The 18466-nt window shown below is 37.6% G+C and overlaps 1 protein-coding gene across 1 annotated transcript in view; it reads left to right on the plus strand.

The window, feature by feature from the left end:
* The first annotated feature begins 2811 nt into the window (after positions 1–2811).
* cacng3b (calcium channel, voltage-dependent, gamma subunit 3b) overlaps positions 2812–18466 on the plus strand; it is a 47834-nt gene continuing 32179 nt past the window's right edge. The window contains exon 1 of the mRNA XM_077213021.1: positions 2812–3810. Coding sequence (XP_077069136.1) covers positions 3600–3810 — 211 coding nt within the window. The 5' untranslated portion in view covers positions 2812–3599. The remainder of the gene's footprint in view (positions 3811–18466) is intronic.

Genomic DNA, 18466 nt, shown 5'->3' on the forward strand with positions numbered 1-18466 from the left:
TGAAAATCCTAACTTTGGTCTTCAGAGAGTTCACATCTACTCGCCCCAAAAAAAGTAAACACGTTGTGAGAAATCATGTTTATAAAAATTCAAAATTAAATACAGTACTTTCTTTTCTGAGGTGAATAAATCCGCTGTGTTCATCGCAACAAGAAGTTATCGTGTTTACATCTGGAACTGTGATTCAAATCAGACAAACGGAGTTCTGGTCTGGAGATATTTACCTCATTGAAGAAAGCAGATGGATACTTTTCCGGGATTTCTAGGCGTTGTATTTCATGTTGTCTTTTTATCCATTTTGATTTCTCACTTGTGTGCTTTTTCTGGGTGAGAAACGGAGTGATCTGTGGCACTAATAGAGTCTCAATATCACCCAGTTAGACGTACCTGAGTCAACATATTTTGTTGATCCTTGAACAACATCCCTGTCCTAACCATATAACTACCCCTACACCCAACCCTACCAAAAATGTACCCTTAAAATCAGAGGGAAATGATAGGTGGATGACACTGATGTAGAAGCACATAATCCTGTTTGTAAACCTAAACTTGTCCCTCGAATCCGATTGTTTGATTGAAATGTTCAAGGATCAACAAAGATGATGATCCAGGAACATGTTGCACTTGGTGAAATCAGGTCCTGCGAAAGCCCATTAGAGGACAGAAGAACAACTGCCAAGGTTAGGATTTTCGTTAAAGAATACATTAAATTTTGGTCTTTTTTTTTTCTTTGGTCTGTTTCTTTTATTCTATTTTTACTTCAGAGTAACTCTGAATACCTTGACTAACTTGTTCAGGTGTGTTTGATTAGGGTTGGAAGTTGGAACTAAACTCAGGTCAGTGGCCCTCCAGGACCGGATTTGAGGAACCCTGCACTAAAAAAAACACGCCGTCACATGTTTTTTGATTCACTAAAAGAATCATGAGCATAAGAGACATTTTTCTGATAATCGGTCCACATTGGTAAAGGTGTATGTTTAGTTATTCACTAAAAAGAAATGACATAAAGCCAGGGTCACACTAGACTTGAGCATGCGAAATTTCTTCGGACACTGCAACGGTCCTGATATGACATCATGCTCTGCAGCGTCTTTTTTATAAACATGAATTCAACATATAACAAATAGTAAAACACAAAAAATGTAAAAATATACAATCTACTTGATTTTACTACAAAAATAAATAATTCACGTTATTTGAATTCAGCCAAGAGGTCACACCTGACGTTTCGATCTTCTACTGGTCACACGTGTTCACACCTGGCACATGCGAATTCTCAGCTCAGTCCCAATTCCCACAGCTGTGGCCCTGGTCTCGTGGACTTAAATTGCGCGTGCTCACAGAGTGAGAGTAGAGTCACTAGAGTCCGTAGGCCATCCCATTCATCATTTTATTGCTCTGAAGTGAGCTCAGCAGCGCCCCCTTTGTACCCTTGAGGCAGTCTTTCTGCGAAGCCCGCATGGATGCAGGCTCCACACACTTTAATTACCCAGGAATCCTTGCGAAAGCCCAATCAGACAACGGATGGGAGGAGATTTCGCTCACGGACAATTGTTAACATGGCTGTGAAGAAAATATTTAAGTGTAAGTATCATTACGATTTTTATGACCTAGGTGTACATTTTACCAGTTATTACCTACAGTTCATACAAACATTATGGTCATCGACCAGTGGTTGATGTCTCAAACATAGGCTAATAATAGCGAATGTCAGGGCTTTACTGAGTCATATGTAAATGTAGTATGAATATTTAAACCTGTTAATTCATCTGAAACTCACGCACATTCTCATTATGTGTTAAAATTGTAATCATAGTTCAAATGGAACATTATGTACAATACATAATTTAAATAAGCATGTATCTATTGTCTAATGCCCAGGTGGCATACACAATATCAAAATATAGAACTGTAAAAGCAGGCTGTGTAGTTGACATGGAGATCAAAGAAAGGGAAAAGAAAAGAAATCCTGTTCTCGAACGATGCTAAATAGAGATTTCTCTGCATGGCAAGCCATCTTGCAAACACAATGTTAAAAATAACAACAACAATAGGCAGCATATTTCTCCGAACCTGGATGCAACTACTGTCCATAACAACAAACAGACCGTATTCCTATTTCCGCGTGAAAAACGAGTCTGACCCAAAATACCTATCAATGCGCCCTCGTGAACTCGCGCCAAGGGCCCTATATGTCTGCACTACATGACGTCACCAAAGTGTGGACTTTGAGGAAGTCCACAAGTCCAGAGTGTGCCATTTGGGACAGGGCCAGAGTGCACCAGACTTGAACTTTGGAACGCAGCGAAATGCAAAATTTTTCGCATGTGCTTCAGTTTCCGGTTTTACGCATTAGCATGCCTATGAATGGAAGTCAATGGAACGAAAAGTGCAGTGTGACCGCCCCTTAATTCAAGTCAGCTCGTCGCTGTTTCGCGCACCAAATTCAGAATAATCTGAATAAGAACCTTTTTTTTTACACCCAATTATTCAAAAATAATTAAATAAAAAAAGCAAACAAAAAAGGTCAATGGAAGTCGTGCAACTTTTAGTTGTAGGCTGTCATCATATCCCTTAGAATCCAAATTATTCAGTGATCTATAAAACTACAGAATTGCCCATATGAAGGTCTCCATGGAGGAAATCATCGAAAATGTCTGTGGCTCTTTAAGGACGTTCCTGTTCTCCAGGGTCCGATTTTTCATGCATCGCTTCTTACCCATATCTTTGCATATGAAGGCCTTAAGTAGCACATTGGTTGAGCCAGGGGCGCTGTGCGGGGAGAAACTCCGAGATTAAACGAGAGGCTTCGTCCATTCAGCGCGGACGGCAGCAGCCAGCGCGCTCCCTCTGTGGGCGGTGTTTCAAACCAGCGGATTCGGGAGGAACGTGGGAGCTGTCATTGCTGTAAAACACATTTGCGGGCACCAGCATCACCGTTGACAGCAATTACAAGTGCTGGGATTATGTTCATTTAAACGACCACTTATTGATATGGTGCCTTCATAACATGCTGCTCCATATGTAATCCAATATATTTTTTTAATTCGCCAGATCTGAAGGGGAATTTTGGAGAGACAAGCTGACCATGAAGTGGGATATTTTACTCTTCTCTTGTCTTTAAGAGAAAAATACCGGATGCATCCGTTGAACGAAGGTATTTTCCGCTGGATTAACAAGGGACACTATTTTTGATACTTAATCTCCGTGCATAAACACTGATCTATAGGCGTTTACGGGAAACAACGTTGTTTTTATGAAGTCACAGGCGAAACATCGTGTCATTCGTTTAGCCTAGTACCTCAATTGCAAAATGCTGTGGTGCTGATGAGAGACTGTTCCTCGATAACAATTTTTTTTCACAACCCAGAATAAGAAACAAATAGCTCTCGCTTAAGCGATGGAAACACTGTGAGGCTTCTACTGAACTTGAGAAGCAGCGACTGCAACAGTCTCGACACCCCAGAAATCAACACATAATAATGGTATGAGCTTCTGAAGTCGATTGGAGTATGGAGTCCGCACACCAGGCAGGCTAGGAGGTTTTGCGAGACACGCTAAGAACCTTGTATTGACCCCCCATCCTGAAATGAGGCAAAATGTTGATGTGTGACAGAGGAGTCCAAATGCTCATCACTACAGTTGGCGCTTTCGCCGCGTTCAGCCTGATGACTATCGCTGTGGGAACGGACTATTGGCTGTACTCACGAGGAGTGTGCCGGGTCAAAAGTAATAACGAGAACGAGACGAGCAGGAAGAATGAGGAAGTCATGACCCATTCAGGGCTCTGGAGAACCTGCTGTCTGGAAGGTAAGACGTTTTGTGTGCAAGTCCAACTTATGTGCTATCTATCTATCTATCTATCTATCTATCTATCTATCTATCTATCTATCTATCTATCTATCTATCTATCTATCTATCTATCTATCTTAAGATTCTAGACTATAGCTTTTCTAGTATACACCACTGTTCATTCTATCACTGATGGTTAAACTGAGTTTAATTTAATGTGACATACTGGAAGCACTACTAACCTCAATCTATCACCAGAATTTACTTTTATACTACAATATTTACAACTGTTAACTGCTGTTAACTACAACTGCTACAATATAACTGTTTAAATGAATTGAAGGCTTTTTGAAGCTATTTTCCCAGAGTCACAAATTGAGTCTTTTAAATAGGCAGCATGATGATTGCAACTGTCACATAACCAATAGATCAGGCCTAAATTGTCTAATTACTCGCTTGTCAATCCAAAATAAGATGGGCAGTCACATTGATTACCTCATATTGCAGTTCAATAAAATCACTTTATTCTATATATAAATCTCTCAGTATTGCAAGCTGTTGACACAGAATACCTGGCTATTGCTGTTGGTGTCTGCATGAGTGCAGGATTATTACCAATATTACCAAATATATATTCTCTCATGAAGCTGTGCTCCGCCACACCGTTCTGTCAATCAAGGTGCTCTGAATGATAGTGAACAGCGTGTAGTACCACCTCACACACAAAGCAGCTTTAAAGGGCTTTTTGAGGGGAAATAAAAGTCAATTCAAACTAGAAGCCCACAGCCTTACATAAGTACAGTGAGCTCAACAAAACACCCTATGGAGTTTAAAACATACCCTGTAATTCAAATGTACATCACATATCCCTAAAACATGATGACGACTTGTTCCTTTTGCTTATCCTCTTCCTCTATTTTCCTCATTTTTCTCCTTATCTTTCCTCTCGTTCCTTGCCTTTGTCCTCTGGATGGATTCATTCTAATTCCATGCAGTTTAGGTTTTGGCAGCCCTGACACTGCTTGACTGGGAGCGAAATAATGTACTTCATAATGTCTTTTCAAACTTTGATTAATCTCCTGCCCCAGGGAACACAGAGAGGTGACATGACTGCAGTGTGATGGGAAGATCCTCATCTTTAATTGAAAGGGATGGGCGCAATCCAATAGATGTGGCCATGGCAGATTACACAAATCCAGTGATTGACTTTTCAGTATTAATTTAATTGAAGTGTATGTCACTGTCACCCAGTGCACGGATACCCACAGCCATATTTGATCCACTTTAAATCTCAAAAAGATTCTCATGATTTATTTGCTTAATATCAATGAGGGATTGATCCGTCTAAGTAACCTATCACTCTGAGTCATGGTCTATGCTTGTCTAGACATAAATCTTTGAGAAAGGTAATAATGAGGCTTTCTGCTGGACAAGACTTCATGACCAGCCTCTCTGAATATAACCTTCAAGTGTTGGGTAGGCTCTACAGCCGCTTACTATCTTCAGCATGTTTCTCCATGCATGACAGCTTTGCTTTGCCTGTTGATGTTATTCAAAATCATCATGGAAACACCATTGACCCTTTTTACTTTCTTAATGCACATTTCTGGTCTCATTGTGAATGATTCATCAGTGGATATTATTTCATAGAAAATATTCATACAAATAATGATTTTGTAATCTGTAAATCAGAATATCTTTTTTTTTTAACTCTTTCTGGAAGCAACCTTCCTGCCATGCTGACATCATAGCCTATATATTAACATGTTAACCAATAGCAAAATAGGGATTTAGACACATTTTAGCGATTCTTTCTAGTATGAAACACCCACTTTTCACAATCCAATAGTATTTCTTAATCAGAAAGGTGTTAAATTCTGAAATAAAAAGGGTTGTGAATGCCAATTTAGATGACTTTAAATATTTATCTTCACTTTCTGTTCTTAAAAGATCTGGCCTTTATTGGTCATGTATTTGTGATAGTGCAACCAAAAATTAAAGGTTCTCTCATCATTTACTCACCCTCATGATGTTCTTCATAAGATATTTTTTAGAATAACTTTTTTTTTGAGTATGCAATGAAAGTCAGTGTGGTCTAAAACAACGTTGGACCCCTTGGACTTTCATTGACTGGACAAAAAACACTGGGGCATTTCTCAAAATATCTTCTTTTGTGTTCCACCAAGAAAGTCATAGTTTGAAACGACATGCGGGTGAGTAAATAATGACATAACTTTAATTTTTGGGTGAACTATCCCTTTGATAATGATATATATTGAGGATGCTTATAATTTTAGGCTCAAGCATGAAGAGAGACGTTTCCACTTTGAAAAAGACTGTACTACAGGTGTAGGATTGGAAGTGCATTTGTTGAATAGCTATGATTGAGACATTAGTGTTAAAGAGGGAGTGTAAGTCGATGTTTGTTTGTGTTTTCAGTAGTCTGTCCGGTCATGCTATCTTTCTCTTCAGCCTCCTTACATGTCCAGCAGCCAGATGTGTTAAACGCTCTGGGAGGAGTTTGTCAAGTGCAGCTCTGTGTGCCAATATGTAAATTATTGTCTCTGCAGGAGGCCAAAACAGCAAGTACTGATCGAGACTTCCTGGAAAAGCTGTGAACTGAAGTGCGACTTGAATTTGATGGGCCATAAGATTCACTTAAGATAATGATTCCTACCACGTAATTACAGTTTAAATGCCAAAGGCTGAAGGTACAGTCATATATTTAAAGCAAACAACATATCAGACTATTAGAATTCATATAAATAATATGAATCAGCATGAGGATGTGATTCATTGTGATTCATTCTCTTTTTTTTTACCTAATTTTTTATCAAATAAATTCAGTCTTTTTCTTACTGGCCCCATACTATTTTTAACAATAGTGAATGCCTAAAAATGATAGTAATTTCAAAATTAACCTTTCAGAATTACTTTCATGTGCTCCATAGTCAAATCAATAACCGAGTCAGCAGATAATTTTAAAACTTTACTAAATTACAGTTTAGTCATGCACTTATTAGATATGTGACTAGTATTAATTCCAGCAATTCTAGATCAAAAACAAAACGAATCACAACTGTATGTGTACAATTTTATTGTATATGTACCCATTTATTATTGGGTCTGTGAGACCAAAACAGAAGTGATGTAACATTTTGCATTGAGGAAAATTTTTCAAAGTTGAATTTGTGTTTATGATCAATTCTCATAAGATAGGAAAAGTATAGATAGGAAGATAGGAAAATATATGAAGTATATTTTTCAAGCTATTAAAAAGGCCTTGAGGCCTTCCAAACAGAACATGAGGGTTAAATATATGGCGTGTTGCATCACATGTCATCATAGGGAGGCATTTTAGCTGTTATGTGCGTAATAATAAGGGAATGCTTCGGTGGAATTCAACACGGGTTCATTTGCTGAATGGAGGTGTAAGATTAATGCAATACGTCCTCAAGTGCAGGTGGATCTCAGGGGAACAGTTTGGCCTTGCTCAGGATAAATGATGACCTGGGAACTGAGGTGGGGTGGGGAGGGAAGGGGGAGAGAGAGGCAAAGCAGGGAGTGATGAAGAGGGACTCTTCCTTCCAAGTGTGCACCCAAGCAAAGCCTGTCTCATACACTCTCATCACGCACACACATCTCCTTGGAAACCAGCCGCTCCCGTCTGCGATATAGGCCCACTGCTCTATCTCCATACCTTCCCCCATCCTCAACCCTGTTTCCCATCCTCCTCCTCCTCCTTCTCCTCCCCCTTTTCACCAAAGCTTTGGAAAAACGTAAATACGGAAAGCATGAGATGCTGCCCGGCCATCACACGGCATCTCAAACATGTGTCAAACATGCATGGGGAGATGCGCACGCACCAGTGCACATATTCTCAAACGGACAATGAGATTGGTTCGTTGGGATGTGAACATACTACTGTACCTCATAACCACTTACACTGCCACTCTGGACACTCTGAAGGCATGGGAGTTTTTGCCTTTTTAATGTGCACTAAAGGTGCGAGTGAGGGCTGTTAGACTAGGAACAAAAGGTTGGGCTAAAACACACGGCTACAGTGGACTTCATTTATTATTGCACTAGTAATGGAAGAAACTTGTCAGCACTTTGCAGTACATTGTGGAAATACACTTTTTATCTATACGCTAGCGGAATTTTTTTTTGATGGCAATTTAAATGAGCAGAAGAAATTAATAATGAATGTTTCTTTGTGTTAAAGCCCAGTCAGTATAACAGTCAGATATGCTTTCACCATTTCATTTAGTGCCTCTATCATGAGCTCCTACATATCTTTGTGTAAAGACTTATGGGGGGTGTGTGAAGGAAATTCCTGATTTTAAATGACAACAAGTAAGGAGCCTGTACTTTCTGGTGAAGTATGCAAGCGATAATGCATTCCGCCCCAAGTTTTTTTTTTTTTTTTTGCAATTATGACCAACTGGCTGTACATTAATATGGCCACTCATCAAATAAATAAATGCTGTATGTGGGCATTAAATATTGATTTGAGTTAAAATATCTTGTATAATTTGTAAATTATCTTAAAGCTTTTCGATTTAGTTCATTACAATGTACAAAACAATCGTATAAAAGTATATAGAGTTGCCTATTAGGAAATCTCTGACTGCTGTGAATGACCAATCAGAATTAAGTATTCCAAAGAGCAGTGGTTCTCATACACTAATAATTCTGTGGATTATGTAGAAGAAAAGTTTCTGTCTAATTTACATGTGTTTATGCCCATGAATTTGTTCTTAACCTTGTTCTAATGTGTGTGTGTGTGTGTGTGTGTGTGTGTGTGTGTGTGTGTGTGTGTGTGTGTGTGTGTGTGTGTGTGTGTGTGTGTGTGTGTGTGTGTGTGTGTGTGTGTGTGTGTGTGTGTGTGTGTGTGTGTGTGTGTGTGTGTGTTATATATATATATACTAGGGGTGCACCGATACCGATACCAGTATCGGTATCGGGCCCGATACCAAGCTCATGTACTTGTACTCGTACTCGTAAAAATACCCCGATACCAAAGACCGATACCTCACGTATATCCTTAGCTTATATTTCTTAATTCTTATGAGCACTCTTCCTGCAGTTATAGTGTTGCTAGATTTAATAGTACACTCTAATATTTCACTTTACACTTTCGGCTGTGATTACATTGTTACTCAGTGTTATGTTAAACATTTGTTCTGTGATTTCTTTGGCACTTTATGACAAATTTGATTGTCTTGTTGTCTGTGATTTCTTTAGAACTTTGACAACTTTGTGACAGGCAGGTAAAAATTACATTCATTATGTCCTTGGTTTTGCCCTTTGGAGGTTATTGGACACTGTGAAATTTGGGCTTTGAAAATTTGTGATAAGCACAATAAGAATGATTTATTTTTTTAAGTTTATTTAAGTTGTTGAAAATAAAGATGCTGATTTGTTCATTAGTCTCATTGTGTTGTTCTTAGAAAATTGCCACATAAAACGAGAAAACCCCCCAGTACAACAGGCATCGGTATCGGTATCGGCGAGTACCAGGAAAAAAATATCGGTACTCGTACTCGACCCTTAAAAAGTGGTATCGGTGCATCCCTAATATATACACACACGCACACACTTAAAGGGGTGGCTGATTATGATTTCACTTTTCTAACTTAAGTAATGTTGCTGTTTGAGCATAAACAACATCTGCAAAGTTACAATGCTCAAAGTTCAAAGCAAAGGGAGATACAGTTGTGGTTAGAATTAATGGCTCCCCTGGTAAATATGATAAAAATGGCTGTAAAAAATAAATCTGCATTGTTTATCCTTTTGATCTTTCATTAAAAAAATGTGCAAAAATTGAAGTAAACGAATTGAAGTAAAAGAATTGAAAGTGTGTGTGGGGGGGGGGGGTCACATTATGAAATAAATGCTTTTCTCCAAAACACGTTGGCCACAATTATTGGCACCCCTATAATTTTTTACGAATTAAATATCTCTGAAGTATATTTCCATTAATATTTACCTTTTTTTAGCACACCGGGGTGACTAGGAACATGAAATGGTCAAGTTCTTCTTGACTTCTAGTTTCACAGGAGTTTAAAATTATGAGTAAAACACAAAGGCCAAATTCCCTTAATCATCCATCACAATGAGTAAAACCAAAGAATATACGTAGTTCTGATGTGCATCAAAAGATTGTAGAGCATCACAAAATAGAAAGTGTCTGTAAGAAAATAGCTAAAGAATTGAAAATCCCCATTTGGACCATCAGGGCAATAATTAAGAAATTCCAATCAACTGAAGATGTTACGAATCTGCCAGGAAGAGGACGTGTGTCTATATTGTCTAAATGCACGGTGAGGAGGAAAGTTTGAGTGACCAAAGACTCTCCAAGCATCACAGATGGAGAATTGCAAAGATTACTTGAGTCTTGGGGGTCAGAAAGCCTAAAAAATATATATCAAACAACCCCTACATCACCACATGGTGTTTGGGAGGGTTTCAAGAAAAATCCTCCTCGCTCCTCCAAAAATAAACTCCAGCATATTCAGTTGTCAGACATGACTGAAACTTCAAAAGGGACTGGATTCTATGGTCAGATGAAACAAAAAAGGGCTTTTTGGCAGAAAAGCCACCAGATGTGTTTGGTGCAAACAGGGATAAAAAGTACCCCATGCCTACGGTTAAATATACTGCTGGATCTTATATGTTGATGGCCTATTTTTTTAGCTGGAGGTCCTGGACATCTTGTTCAGATACATCGTATCATGGATTCTAGCAAATACCAACAGATTAAAAATCAAAACCTGACTGCCTTTGCTAGAAAATCTTATAACGGGCCGTGGTTTGATCTTCCATCAGGACAGCGGTCCAAAACAAACATCAAAATCAACACAAAAATGGGTAACTGAGCACAAATAAAGCGTCTGCCATGACCGTCCCAGTCCCCTAAACTGAACCCTATAGAAAATGAGTGGGCTGAACTGAAGGGAAGAAGCACCAACATGAACTTGTGAATCTGAAGAATCTGGAGAGATTCTATGGAGAAATGATCTCTGATCTCTTGTCAGTTGTTCTCCAAACTCATCAGGCATTATAGAAGAAGACTCAGAGCTGTTATCTTGGCAAAAGGTGGTTGCAAAAAGTATTTAATAACAGGGAGCCAATAATTATGGCCAGCGTGTTTTGGAGAAAAGCATTTATTCTCCATACACACACACACAAACACTTTCAATTCTTTTACTTCTATGAAAGGTTGGACTTTTGCGAATTTTTTGAATGAAAGATCAAAAGGATAAAAATTCAGATTTATTTTTTACAGCCGGTTTTGATCATTTTAACCAGGGGTGCCAATAATTCTGACCACAACTATATTTTCTTTGAAAGAAATTGCTTTTTAAGGACTACAACAAACGGCTGGTAGGGACTACACAACATTCCTCCTGGGTTAGTGACATCACCAACCCTAGAATTTACATAAATCCCGCCCCCAGAACACGATTCAAAGATTATCATCAACTACATAAATTCATCAACTAACCATTCAGAAATGGCCTGTTGCATTATGTTGTCACTTCTTCTTGACCTTTATGAAAAAGAAGTATTCTTCAAGTCAATTTTATGAAGTATACTAAATCAACCAGTATATCAACCAGTTCAAGTATATTTTTAAGTATAATTATGTAGTAAGTATACTAATGTCAATATGTACTAGTAGTAAACTTGTAAGTGTACTATTTTAATACCGCTTGGGACTAAATTGGCCCACTTTTAGTACTGTATATAAAAGTATATGTTTAAGTGTACTATAAGTGTAACATTAGTAAACTTTAAGTGCACAACTAGTTCATAATTATGTTTCTCATTTGTACTGCAAGTGAACTTATGGGTATACTAGTAGTTTACTATTTTAATACTTGTAGCGAATTTTTAGTTTATGAAAGTACACTTTGAAGTATACTCTCAGTAAACTACTAGTTTAGTAGTTTTATACTACAAGTTTTCTTTAAGTGAACTTAACATTATACTATAACAATTTACTATTTATATATTATTTTTGCACTTTTGGCTTATACTACTATGTTCAAATGTTATATTTTATACTTGAAAATACCTTTAAATGTACTTTAATTTTAAAAACATTTTATTAGCTTCATGCTTCCTTTTTTATCAACACTTGAATGTTGGTAAGTTTCATAAAGAAAGGCAACATTTTAAACAAAAAAGTCAAAAAAAAAATTGTCAAAGACTACGCCTTGATCAGATTCAGAACGATGATCAAAACACAGATGGGGTAGATCGAGTCCAACACCCCCAAAGCTTCACAGTCGTTTTCTCTTCATGTGTGACGCTTCATTTCATTTGGGAACATTAAGCAGTTTTGATATACATGCTGTTTAATGTTTGATGATCACGTTATTTTACATTTGCGTGAGGAATCTTCACTCACTTGTTTCAGCTTCTTCTCCTGTGTTTTGATCCGGATATTCTGTACTAGAAGATGTGTCATAGCGCACCCTACCGTATAACAGTGAAAACATGGATAGCTGGAAAATTCAGTCAATGGTGGGGAAAGAGTAAAGTAGAATTAAAGTAAATTCCTATGTACACAGTGGACCAGCCTACACAAAAATTAATTACGCAGAATTGGAAACATATCTGTTTTATATCAATATTTTAATAAAAATTTTCAAACAATGTAAGTTTCATATGACTGTATATGAAAAACTATGTAAAAAAAGTATATTTAATAGGCTACTCGATCAAAAGAGTTAACACAACTACAAGCCAAGTGTACTTTGAATACTTAATTATACTTTGAAGTAGGCCTATATCTCGATCAAAAGATTGAGAACAAGTATAGGCCAAATATACTTGGACTTTTCTCTCAGTATAAGTCAAGTATTCTAAAGTGTAAGTATATAAAATGTAGACTGAAAGTATGCTTTCTTATTTTTAGTTGAAATGTATACTAATAGAACACTTGAATAAACTTATTTTTCGTAAGGGATTATTATCGCTGTGTACAAGATCAGGTTCAGTTCCATGCTTATTTTATTTATAAGCTATTCCACCCGAAAGCTTGTTAAAATATAAACTTGAACATGTTAGTTTATAAGACAGTGTGTAATATTATGTTTTAAAAAAAAGTATTTAATAAGTTACTCAATCAAAATAGTTAACATAAGCACAAGCCAAGAATACTTAGAATGCTTAATTATACTTTTAAGTATATCTTGATCAACAAATATACTTAGACTTTTCTGTCAGTACAAGTCAAGTATACTTAAGTGCAATTTGAAGTATATATCTAAGAAGTACATAAAGTATATTTCCGAGAAGTACATAAAAAGTAGACTTAAAGTATACTTTCTTATTTTTAGTTTAAAAGAAGTATAGCACACTTGAATAAACTTATTTTTCGTAAGGGGAGTCTCTCCATCATTGACTCAGTTGACATCATCTGACTCCGGTTTGAACATAAAAGGCGAAGGCCCAGTCTCAATTCGCATACTATCCGTCCTAAATAGTATTCGAAAATAGAATTAGTACGTCCCAAATCGTAGTATGTTGAAATGAGTGTTCCAAAGATACCCGGATGGTTTATTATTTCCGATCAGAATCCAAAGTGCAGATCGATGCGCACTTTAACGGCTAATATTGCCCACAACCCATCGCGCGTTGGACAATGATTCTGTTAGAACTACAAACACGAGTGAAATGTGTTAAAAAACTACAGAAATGGAGGACGCGTGTGTCCGGCGCTTATGTAGAGAGGTTTAGATAAAGGGGTTTGAGTGATTAATTATCAGTATCTAACCTGATGAAAATTTATTTATTCAACGTTGTCTACATTATATTGCATCTGCAGCAGCATTGTGAACTTTTGTAAAGATGTTTAGCCATTAGTCATTATATTAAAATTGCAAACACATGAGGAGAGTCTCCATATGAAAGACCCACGACTGGCAGATGAGCATGCTCTCCGAAATGGTAGGAAATCAAATTAGATTGAATGGAGGATTTTAACTGTGACACAATGATTGACAGTGCAGTTTACGGTGACAGGATCATAGACAGTAAAAGAAATGGACACAGCGACCCCCTTGATTTCAACGGAGAAAAGTGAAGCACGATTAGAAGCACTCACTTCCTGATGGCTGAGCGTACTGCGCAGGCTCAAACTGAGCTTGACGACGTAGATGTGACGTGAGCAACCTTTCTGACAGTTGTAAACCTTCTAGTAGCTGTCCCAAGACAAATCTGAATCACCTAATTCCTTAAAAACATTGTTGAAATATTTTGTCCCGTTGCTTTTATGGACTCTCTATCTATGGGCTTCTCCCTTGACTTTATGCCTCTATGTCCCCCCGATTGCCTCATAGACAGTAAAAGATTGCCTGCGAGCTTCTCCTCCTGTCTACACGGTAATTTATCTACTATGCGACAGATATTCGCGTGGTTATGACGCAATCGTTTGCCTATTTTTACAAAAACGGCTTCTACGGGGCCATAACGTAAGATACAAAGTAATGGAGCCTTTTATACATTGTCGTGTTTCTTTAGAAATAAGTAATGGACAAATGAAGTCTTTGGACGCCTCAGATGTAAAGTTATTCGCTGTCAAAGTGATGCCGAAATGAATGGGAGTCAATGGAATGCTAACAGCAGGTGAAGTTCTGCTACAATGGCGGCTCCCGCGAGGCTTCAGTTTCCGGCTGATGGATTACCCCCTTGGACAGGATGCACGCAACGCAACAGATCTGTCCGTTAAAGATGACGTGATAATATGTCCCAAAGCTACGTACTTTTTCTTCACAAAAAGAGTACATACTTGTAGGTCGTAGTATAAGTAGGCGAATTGGGACTAGGCCTAAGAGTTTTTTGAAATTTTCAGTGCATGTCTGTGTGAGGTAAAATGACACAAGCTGTTGAAGCTCCACCCTCTGTGCAGCAGCTCCTTTGCATTTAAATGAACAGACACAAAACGGTGCGTTTTTGCTCACCCTCAAAAAGTAAAAACTTTAACATGCTATCTAAAAATATCTGTGGGGTATTTTGAGCTAAACATTCACATACACACTCTGGGGACATCAGAGACTTATTTTACATCTTGTGTAAAGGGCATTATACCAGCCCTTTAATATTTATAGGGCCACCCTTAGTGATTTTTGCTTAGATGTGGTTTCTCGTAAATTTCGAATATATTTTACTGTGAAAGTTATTGATGAATCATGATATGAGACCCATTGTCTGTTCCAGTCTATTGTCTATGGCAGATGGAAACTCAGGAACCTTGCATGTTCCTTACTGTTTTCAGAGTGTAAGGCATTGAACGAATTGCTGAAAATACAGCGTGCCCACCATGCACTTTGACTATTATGTTTAAGAGCAGAATTGTTGCACTTTGTATAGGCTGGGCTTCTGAAACCATGCAACGTTTAGCAACCAATGTATTAATATCTAACGCCATGCAAAATCAATACAATATTGATGCTAGTTTATCCCTCCGTGACAGTGTGTTGATTTGATGTGGTGGGTACATGGCGTCCTGTGAAGCCGGCAGGAGAATGTGGACCATAGTGAGTCACTGCTGTTCCAGGCTCCTGCCTGTGATGCTGCCTCTGCCCCTGGCTGCGATGACCTTTGTGAGGCAAATTACTCTTGATAGATCCTCTAACAGCATTGGTTAAGCTTGCAAAAATAGCTCCCTGCGTCTCCTCCCCATCTCAGAGGCTCAGCGACCAGAGATAACACGGCCGGCCCCCACTCCTGTGGATCTGAGCCCGAGCTATAGGAAGTGAGGTTGTGTTGTGAACCCGTCACTCTGGTCTGCATTCATACGGGGCTGCGTCAAATTTTGTGAGAATGCGTTTTGGGTTAACTTTAATTACCCTTTCAAAAGCTGCACAATCAGTCATGCATTAGTCTCAAAGGTAGCAGAACACTGATCAAAGACTGGTGACACGTAACTGGGTTTGCATCAAGGAGGATAAATTATATTTATAAATGTGCTGTTATTTGAAAGCCATTTACTAAGGAGCAAGATATAGTTTTATGGACGTCGCCAGGTCCTCTTATGACCCCAAACACTTTCTTTTGGACACTTGCCCACTGTATACTGTACATAAACACACACACATATTCACAGAGACCTGCCAGAGATACTAAGTGGCTCACATTATCTTGAGATGGAAATGCCAAGGCTAGGATGGATTTCGTATTGGTTACGGTGAAAGGGGTAGCGCGGAATAAAGTAAGAGACTGTATTATATTGATGTGAGGGACAGGGTGCCAGGAGAAAGCAGGCCTGAAAAATCTGTTTGTGCAAACACTTTTCAATGAGTGTTGATTTAGGTGATAACAGGGCTTCTGAGAATGCGTTGCTGGCAATCCATCTTTGTGTGTGTGGCCCATTTGCTCTGCCACTAGTACTGTAACTTTGTTATCACTCACAAAGGAGAATGTCAAAGGCGAGGTGTTTAAAATCATTAATCAATATTTTTCACACTTTTTGCATAAATTTGATACACCTAAATATATGCTGCTCGCAAACACTTACTTGCATGATTTTTATTGTGTTCTAAGTATGTAAATACTTTGGCAGAGTACAGAGATGCTTGATATGGGTTCCATATCAATTATCAGCTGATATTAGAGATTTTTTATGTAATTTATTGGTATCGGCCAATTTAGGATATTTTGATATAGATTTACTAAAAAGCAAATTAGCACGAGAGCGCAGTCCCATAAAAGCGCTGATGGAAATGGAAATTTCTGCAGTGATTTACTGACGATGCGTAAATTAAAGAACACAGATGAGGCTCGATCATTTACATAATGATCAATGCAATCTACCAAGAGCAGCACAAATTAGTGTCTGGTTTAAGACATGCTTTTTTTGGACATTAAATAATGGCGCCAAATACCAGTAAATGAGGAGTTCTTTTCCAAAACGCTATAAATCCATTTCAATAGTTTTCCGGAAAATTATTTTTTTTACCTAGACCCACACATTTTGTGAAAATTCCATTTATCCTCTTAAAATGTTTTATTTGCTCAGTCTGAACATGTTGAACAATGATTATTAAATCAAAAAACAATATTGTTTATGATAAATTAAAAGTTAATTTTATTTTTTTTCAAAACGTTATAAATCCATCCATTTTTTTCAAAACGCTATAAATCCATAAATTTTTCCCAAAATGTATGGTTTGTCTTTAAAAAAAAAAAAAAAGAGAACATGCAACATATAATCAGGGGCTCATACTATAAATTAATATAAATTAAATTTAGTAACACATTTAGGCTAATAGTCATTTGGTGCCGATAGGCCTAATGATATCAATATTCAATAAGTTATTTAGTAATACATTCAGCGTCATTTTTAGTTAAGTGTCAAACCTGTAACAAGTAGGACCAATTTGTCCACTACATATGCATGAAAAAAACCGAATTATTACAAATATTCAATATTGATAACGATATTCAAAAGTAGGGATGGGCACCCCTCCACCACATGCACACACACATTCATGTATAGGCTACACAGCATGTGAGCAAAGCGGAGCGGCGTGACGCTTAAATATAAGTAAAAAAAAAAAAAAAACTTAAACATACGTTTCATATTTATGTTTAATAATATAATGTTATTTTTTTTATTTCATCTATGTTGATTAGGCTATATGAAAAGTTAACCGCATGAGATGAGTAAGATAGGATCATAAGATGCCCGATATATCGGAAAACATTTGGAATGGGTCAGACATGATTTTGACCACTTATTAAGTTTTGTTTTGAGGAAAGCCTTTCTTTAAAGTGAATTTCGTTTTGTATAAATTGTATCTTCATTTTAATCAGTGTTTCATCAACAAATTGACTGGATTAATAAATAAGAAGCAAATATAGCAGACATATAATTAGGACACGGAGGCGCCCGCGCGTGAACTGGAGCGTGTCTCATAAATGAACCGAAACACATCGACACTTGCCTCACAGTCCGGAGAACTATAGAAGGCTTGAAATGTCTACTTTTAAACAAAACAATTAAAAACGAAAAGAAATGGGCTACTCTCTGCGTATGTAGGCTAATTCGAAGTGTGCATTTCTCTCTATATATGTGCGTTCACTACTGCGAAGATGGCGAGTCAGCATCGTCAACTTTATCTTTGCAGCCGACACTGACAGAAAACACTAGTTTATTAATAAACAATTCAAATGTTTCATGCATAATAATTACTTTTGCCGGTTCTTTGTGGCAAGCTTTATGCGTGCGTTGAGATGCGGAATAGGCAATTAAAAACGCTCATTATGGTTTCCCTCCCATATAAGTAATTAAATCAATATAAATATGTGATTAAACTAATGGCTTAAATTAACTACTACTAGTCAACTAGCACTCATTTTGAGAAATGAATGAACATAAACAAACCTCCGTTCAGAGTGCCGCCGTGCTGGTTTGCGTAGAACGCTCACCGAATTCTGATTAGTGGAGAGGATTTATGCGTTTAGGCTAAAAATAGGTTTTGGCGCTTATCGCGGTTTGGAAAGAAACTGCATCTTGCAGTACATTTTAAACAAGGAAATATAGCGATTTGGCATGAAACGTTGATGGAGCAGTGAATAGGTTCAGGACACAGCAAAATGACATGACAAACTCTTTTTTTTTTTAAATGGCATTTATCGCGTTTTGGAAAAGAGTTCT

Source organism: Siphateles boraxobius, unplaced genomic scaffold, assembly GCF_051911475.1.
Source record: "Siphateles boraxobius isolate OS27281-9 unplaced genomic scaffold, OSU_SipBor_1 66, whole genome shotgun sequence".
Classification (NCBI taxonomy): domain Eukaryota; kingdom Metazoa; phylum Chordata; class Actinopteri; order Cypriniformes; family Leuciscidae; genus Siphateles; species Siphateles boraxobius.